General features: G+C 52.1%; 1 protein-coding gene across 1 annotated transcript; it reads left to right on the top strand.

Moving 5' to 3' along the window:
• Positions 1-2,850: 2,850 nt before the first annotated feature.
• MARCKS (myristoylated alanine rich protein kinase C substrate) lies at positions 2,851-4,657 on the top strand (the record flags this gene model as incomplete). The annotated part of the gene is made up of 2 exons (XM_079532987.1): positions 2,851-2,949; positions 3,914-4,657. 2 exons carry the CDS (start codon positions 2,851-2,853, stop codon positions 4,655-4,657), a joined length of 843 nt encoding a protein of 280 aa, XP_079389113.1.
• Positions 4,658-7,743: the final 3,086 nt, after the last annotated feature.

The raw sequence follows: 7,743 nt of genomic DNA, 5'->3' as shown, positions 1-7,743 counted from the left end.
CTGCTGCAGCACAATGGTGTGTTCCACACTCATATCTCATTAGTCCTTCTGCAATACACCAATCAGGGTGGGGGGTTGTTGGCGGGTTTTCTTTTGTTTTGTTTCTTTTTTTCCCTTTCTTTTTTCCCTTTGGAAGGAGATGAAAAGATCAAGAACTAAAGTGAAGTGCGAGATTAAGAATGAGGAATCTCCCCTGCAGCGTATCTGTTCTTCTGGAGTCCTAAAGGTGTGGTGTGATATTGAGCAGCCCAGCAGCTACTGGGCCATAGGCCAGCCACAGGGTTACATCTGGTGGTGGCACCTCACATCGAGGAGTCTCTGTTAGAACAGAACTGTCCAGGTTGCAAAGCACTGGGACCAACAGGCAGTGTACAGGTATTCCAGGCTTCTTGTTTGTCCGCTTTAGAGAACAACTCAAGGATCTGAGAGTCCAGAATAATTTCAAACAAAACTTCTCCTTCTTTTTTTTTTTCTTTATTCCAAAGTTGTAAAACATAGAAACGGTTGAAAACCACACCGAGTTAGCAAAACATATGCCGCCAAAACTCCCACAGCCGCTCTGTGCAGTCTTTCAGTGCCACCGCTCTGAGATCCACACACTGCTACAGCAGAAAGGGAACTCGCAGATGCCCACGCAGGTGAAATCCTGATGCAGGTTGTCGAATGTCGAATGGCTTCTAGTGCTGGCTATGAGGTCCTGGCACAGTCTTCAAGGTCTCTCCTGTGAGCTGGTATCTCGACTAGTGTGAAAAAGACAAAATAATAATTAAGGAAAAAAAAATCACGATCCAAATGAAGAGGGAACAGAGCAAGCCCCAAGCTCGGAGTTCCCTCGGGAAGTGGCTCATGAAGATCTCCGCCTCTCCTCGCCCCTCCGTCGCGCAAACGGCCGCCGAGCACCCGCGGTGCCCCGGCCGCCTTCCCGGGCGGGCGTGTCCGGACTGGGGGGTTCCGGCCATCGCCACGACCCCGTTCCCACTCGCCGCGGGGCCGCAGGTGACGCCGCCCGCGGGAGGCGGCTCCGGACCACGGTGGGGAAAGCGCCCCGGCTCTGGGGTAGCCCCAGGGCGCGGCGGTCCCTCCACCCCTCCTGCCCCGCCCCACGGAGGGCGCGGGCACGCGTGGGCTCCCCGCGGGAGCCGCTCGTCTCTGCTCGGCCGAGACAAAGGGAGCGGCTGGCAGCGATGGGGCCGGGAGGGGGGCGATGCGCAATGGCAGATGCTTCCTTTTTCCCGAAAAAAAAAAACATATTAAAAAAAATAAAAAAAATAAAAAAATAAAAAAAAATTGACCTCAACCCTCAATATTCCCTGGACCGATTCCCTGCAAATCACTGCTGCGGGGACGCGGCGGTCACACAAAGCCCCTCAGCACCGGGCGATCAGCAGGGGGAGGGAGGTGGGCGGCGTAGCCGGGCGTCCTCGCTTCGCAGCCCTTCACTATGGGAATCGCTTCTCCCTCCGCGCTTATAAGCAGCGAGCGTGAACGGAGACATGAGCCGCGCGTTGGGGAAGGGCCGCTCTGACGCTCTAGTGCTTTAAACGGAGGGGGCACCGGGGGTGTATGGGTGGAGGGGGGCGGGGGTCGGGAGTCGGGAAAGCGTTTCCCAGCGCGGAGCGATGGCAGCTTCGCACCCTCGAGAGAGGGAATCGTTGGGAGCCGCCTCGACTGCCGCCGCCCGAGGGGAGCGCCCCGGCTCCGGCACCTCGCCGGGGGGCTGCGCACCCGCTGCTCCTGCGCGGAAACGCGGGACTGGAAGTGGGTCACCGCGGCGGAAAATACTTTGAAAACACAACTCGAGGATAATCAGACAGCGGAGCATAATTAGGGCCGCGGACTGATGGCCGCGTATTTTATTCCGAGCCCGTATCGCGCGGGGGGAGGGGGCGGTCGCTGCCCGGCCACATCTGGCCTACAGACCCACTCCCCGCGCCTCGTGATCGCGTTTGGCGAAACCCGATCTACGTGGTTGAAATACCTTCCAAATTGGGGGCGATTTAACAATCGCGACCAATTAAACCTAGGGAAGAAAAGGAGGAGGAAAAAAATAATAATAATAAAATAAAGAAAATCCCCTCCTTCCCGCTCCCCCCGCCCCGGGCTCGCGCACTATCTGTTGCTCTCACGGCGGCAGCGGGTGGGGGCGGACGGGCTCACGCTCGTGCTCCCGCCCGGGCTCCTCGCACGCCCCGCGCACCATTGTCCCTGCCCGCCCGCCCCGCTTTATTTGGGTGTTTTGTTCGCTCCTCGGCGCGGAGCTCCGCGCGCCCGCCCGCGCCGGAGCGGCACATTCATTATCGGCCGGGGGCTGATTTCAAACCGCTGCCATCGCGGCTCCATTGTTCGCAGGGCGGCCAGGCCCCGCCTCCCTTTGTGTGGCGCGGCGGCGATTGGCCGGCGCCGGGCGGAGGGCTGCCGTCACCGCTCGGGAAGCCCATTCATCTGTGCACTTGGGCGTTGGACTCCGCATCTTATTAGCAACCAGGGAGATTTCTCCATTTTCTCCTTGTCTACAGTACGGCTACAAATCTGGGATTTTTTATTACTTCTTTTTACTAAACTTGGGCTCCTTTTTTTTTTTTTTTTTTTTTTTGCTCGACTTTTTCCTCCCTTTTTTTCCCCTCCCTCCTGTGCTGCTGCTGCTGCTGCTTTTTTTGATCTCTTCAACTTTAAATTTTTTTAAAAGGAGTGCATTATAATCGGTTCTGTTCTCTCTTCTCTTTTTTTTTTCCCCCTCTGGTGTGTGTGTGTGTCGCTGCCGCTGCCGGTCGCCCGCTATTTATACCGACTCGACGCTCTTTGTTTCCCCTCCTTTTGGATCTGTTGAGTTTCTTTGTTGAATAAGCCAGCATGGGTGCCCAGTTCTCCAAGACCGCTGCGAAGGGCGAAGCCGCCGCCGAGAAGCCCGGGGAAGCGGTGGCCGCATCTCCCTCCAAGGCGAATGGACAGGTAAAAAAAAAAAAAAAAAAAAAAAAAAAAAAAAAAAAAAAGATTCCAAAAAATTAAACCTACTCCTTTTTTTAAGCCGACTTCGACGGACTCTCTTTTGCATCCTGTCTAATTCTTCTTCCTTTGATACCCCGGTGGCACGTTCAATGGAGAATACGGGCAATCCTTTTATCTTTGCGACTCAAGGCGAAGGGATCCTTTCTTTATATTTTAAACACGGGTTTGGCTTTGAATGATTCTTTCTCTGAATGGTTATCTTTCATGCGTCGCGGGGGAGGGGGACTGTTTTTTAATTTTTTTTTTTGTAAAGAGAGACAAATCCCTCGTGTATTCCGAGCGTCCCGATGGCTTCTAAACGGAAGGACCTTATATCGCTCGGCTTTTCCGTCCGCTTCACCTCCTTCCGACGGCGCCGGGCGAGGAGCGCGAAGCCTATAGGGGTGGAGGCGCGATGCCGTCGGGGCTGGGGGCTCGACAGCTCCCCACGACCGGGTCCCCCGCCACCCCCTCCCCGCCGCACGCCGCCCGGCTGTCGGGCTGCCCCCCGCCGCCCCCGCAGCTGCCGCCCGGGGCAGCCAGCCGCGCTGGCGGGCGCCTGCAACATGCAAATAGGGCGGGGGGCGGGGGCGGCCGGGAGGATGGCGGTGGGGGCACCGGCAGCCGGGCGCGGGGCCGGGGCCGGGCGAGCTTTGTTCGCCTCGCCTCGTCTCTCCATCCCCCGCCCCGCGCCTCGGCGGCGGCGGCGGCCGGACGGGGCGCGCCGGGGGCGGGGGTACGCGCCGCCGCCGCCGCGTGGAACTATGGCGCCCCCTCGCGGCCGTCCGACGGAGCAAACCGCCGCTGGGGGGAGCAGCTCCCGGTGCGGGGCGGCGGAGGGCGCGGGGAGGGAGGCCGGGCGCTCGGGCCCGCGCCCCGCGGCAGCCACCCCGTCGGCGCTCCCGGTAACGCGGTCGCTGTCTTGCAGGAAAACGGCCACGTGAAGGTGAACGGCGACGCCTCCCCCGCGGCGGCGGAGGCGGGCAAGGAGGAGGTGCAGGCCAACGGCAGCGCGCCCGCCGAGGAGACGGGCAAGGAGGAGGCGGCCTCGTCGGAACCCGCCTCCGAGAAGGAGGCGGCCGAGGCGGAAAGCACCGAGCCGGCCTCCCCGGCGGAGGGAGAGGCCTCCCCCAAGACTGAGGAGGGCGCGACCCCCTCGTCCAGCAGCGAGACCCCGAAAAAAAAAAAGAAGCGCTTTTCCTTCAAGAAGTCTTTTAAGCTGAGCGGCTTCTCCTTCAAAAAGAACAAAAAGGAGGCCGGCGAGGGGGCGGAGAGCGAGGGCGGCGCCGCCGCCGCAGTCGAGGGCGGGAAGGAGGAGGCGGCAGCCGCGGCCCCCGAGGCGGCAGGCGGCGAGGAGGGCAAGGCCGCGGCCGAGGAGGCCAGCGCGGCCGCCGCCGGCAGCGCCGAGGCGACGAAGGAGGAGGCGGGGGACTCGCAGGAGGCCAAATCGGACGAGGCCGCCCCCGAGAAGGCGGCGGGAGAAGAGGCCCCGGCGGCCGAGGAGCAGCAGCAGCAGCAGCAGGAGAAGGCGGCGGAGGAGGCCGGTGCCGCCGCCACAAGCGAGGCGGGCAGCGGCGAGCAGGAGGCGGCCCCCGCGGAGGAGCCGGCGGCGGCGCGGCAGGAGGCCCCGTCCGAGAGCAGTCCGGAGGGCCCCGCCGAACCGGCGGAGTAAGAACCGCCGCCGCTCCGCGCCGACGAACTTTTCTCCCCCTGTTTGTTTGTTGGAGTGGTGCCAGGTACTGGTTTCGGAGAACTTGTCTACAACCAGGGATTGATTTAAAAGATATCTCGTTTCTTTTTTTTCTCTCCCCGCAGATTTCCCATCTCAAATCATTCTGTTACCACCATTCCAACGGGCGAAGGAGGGCCTCGCCGCCTCCCTCCGCCTCCTTCCTTCTCTCCTTTTTTTTTTTTTTTTTTTTTTTTTTTTTTTTTTTTTGCATCAGTATTAAATGTTTTTTCGTTTTTTTTGTTTTTTCGGTTTTTTTGTTTTTTTGTTTTGCATACTTTGCATCTTTATTCGAAATGTAAACTTTCTTTGTCAGTCTGTGGACGCGCCCATATATGAAGGAGATGGGTGGGTCGATAAGGGATCTCGATGAAGTGATAGGGGCCACAGTGGGGGATCCGTGGCGCATCCATTGCCAAGAACGTGCCACGAGACATGATGTGAGGGGTTAGTCTTTTTTTAAAAGAAAGTTATTACGATGTATTTTGTGAGGCAGATGTTCTATAAGGTTTACAACACTACAAGTCTTGATTAAGAAGGAAAGGAAAAAAAAAAATCAATACCCAGATAAAGAGATCATAGTCTTAGGAATTCATTTAAACCATAGGAACTTTTCACTTATCTCATGTTAGCTGTATCAGTCAGTGATTAAGTAGAAATACAAGTTGTATAGGCTTTATTGTTTATTGCTGGTTTATGACCTTAATAAAGTGTAATTATGTATTACCAGCAGGGTGTTTTTAACTGTGACTATTGTATAAAAACAAATCTTGATATCCAGAAGCACATGAAGTTTGCAACTCTTTCCACCCTGCCCATTTTTTGTAAAACTGCAGTCATCTTGGACCTTTTAAACACAAATTTTAAACTCAACCAAGCTGTGATAAGTGGAATGGTTACTGTTTATACTGTGGTATGTTTTTGATTACAGCAGACGACGCTTTCTTTTCCAGTTGTCTTTGAAAATAAAGGAAAACTCTTCAGATGCAATGTTTTTTTTTTTGTGTAGCATCTTGTCTATCATGTTTTTGTAAATACTGGAGAAGCTTTGACCAATTTGACTTAGAGATGGAATGTAACTTTGCTTACAAAAATTGCTATTAAACTCCTGCTTAAGGTGTTCTAATTTTCTGTGAGCACACTAAAAGCGAAAAATAAATGTGAATAAAATGTATAATTTGGTCGTGTTTCTTTCATGGATACTCTGGTAGCTTAAATGGGCTGGTATTGCCTAAATTTGTAGAGAGAAAGAGATGCTGCTTGCTGTTGGCGCAGGCTTTGAAAGCTGCCTTCGTAATCCCAGGCTCTGTAAGGCTGTGCTTATAGCAGTGGGCTGGGTAAATTGCAGCTTTCCTGGATTTAAGAGGAGGACTGGAAGGCAGGCTGAGCACGCAAGGCGTGTGATGTTGCTGTCCAGGCTCCATCTTGCTTTAAGACCAGAGGTATCCAGCACGTGAGATTCTGGCCTCTTGAGGAAAACGAGATGTAATTGGAATTGCTTAGTGTGGGGCGCTGATTTATTTTTGTGTGCTGAGTTGCCTGAAAATTAAGCTCTTGGACAGATGTCCCTGTTTATGTCTTAGTATGCTGTCCCTACTTAGGTACCTAGATGATTAGCTCTAAAACTTAGCCTGGAGGGAGAAAGGGGGTATTAACACTGCCATTCTGCTCAAGGTAATTAAAAGCAATATTTTCTCTTTTTTTCCTCAAGTGCTACTCCCAACTGCAGGTGAGTTACAAAACAAATTCCAAAATTTGTCTATAAAAATAATCACATGGTGCTTGCCTTTAATTGTTAGGCTTTTTGGCTAATATCCAGCATTTTGCTCAGGGCATATTATGCCTTAATAAAACAGTGGGCTCATGTAAGAAAGGCAGTAGTGATATTTGGAGGGTGGAAATTGATTCAAGAAAGTGTTGCTTCTAAGTTTATAGGAGAAAGTTTAGTGTTACACTTATTTGCTTCCACCTAAATTTTCAGCGGAAACTCTTTGGAAGCAATTATGATTCATTTTATGAGAAAATGGCACGTTAGCACCTTGTTCCCTAAAGAACAAAGCCTAAACTGAATGAAGTATAGTAGATTTCCTGCTGAATGCGTACTTTTTCTTTTCTTTTTTTCTTTCTTTCTTTCTTTTTTCTTTTTTTTATTCAGCTGTCTACCATTTTAACTTTGGCTTGTATGTACTCTAGTTGCCCTGGTATTTCTCTATAGCTTTAGAAATGTATTGAAACTATGCTATAATTGCTGAGGGACAAAAATAAATGGATGTAAAACAAGATCCTCCACACCAGTGTCATTCTTGGAGTACATGTGTTTGAAGTCTAGTGCATAACTGCTTTGCTAAGGGGTTTTTATAACATGGCTGTAAAAACCTGTTCTGAGACACATGATGTCTTGGCCATAGAGTCAATGTCTCTTTTTAATAAATATATATATTTAAATCCAAGGATTCTTAAAGCGAAGTCTGAATTTCTTTTTTTTTTTTTCTTTTTTTGTCAAAATATATGTGTAGAAATGAAGAAAATAATTGGCAGTAAAGTTCTTTTCCAGATTTTTTTCTGAACTTGCTCTCCTGAAACCTCTGCGTTGGTTCCTTCCTCCCCTGGCTGATACTGTATACTGAACCACTTCCAGTTCCTGGAGGTGCAGGATCATTTCTACTGCAGCAGCCAGGCTCCTTGGGTGGAACTTTGTAACATGCAATCACTTTCCAGATCTAATACCCATACAGTTTCAAAAATAAGTCCTAAGAAAATCAGTTCCATGTTACGATGGAATTCCAACTATGCCACATTTCAACCATGCTGTTCAAGAAGATGGGAATCGGTATGGATCTGGAATAGTGGGAATGGAGGAGCTTTGTGCTGCCTGCTCTGGCGGGAGAATTGTGCCACAGCATCCACATCCCTGAGGGGCTGTCTCTCCCATAGAATGTGGGAGTGTTTTAGAATATCCTCAATTATTTGTGAGGAAAATAAACAGGGTGGATGTTCACTGAGGGAGACATGGTTAATCTCACCAAGAA

The sequence above is a fragment of the Tetrao urogallus genome, assembly GCF_951394365.1.
Source record: "Tetrao urogallus genome assembly, chromosome: 2".
In the NCBI taxonomy this organism is placed as follows: Eukaryota; Metazoa; Chordata; class Aves; order Galliformes; family Phasianidae; genus Tetrao; species Tetrao urogallus.
This window is presented reverse-complemented; position numbering and strand designations above follow the sequence as displayed.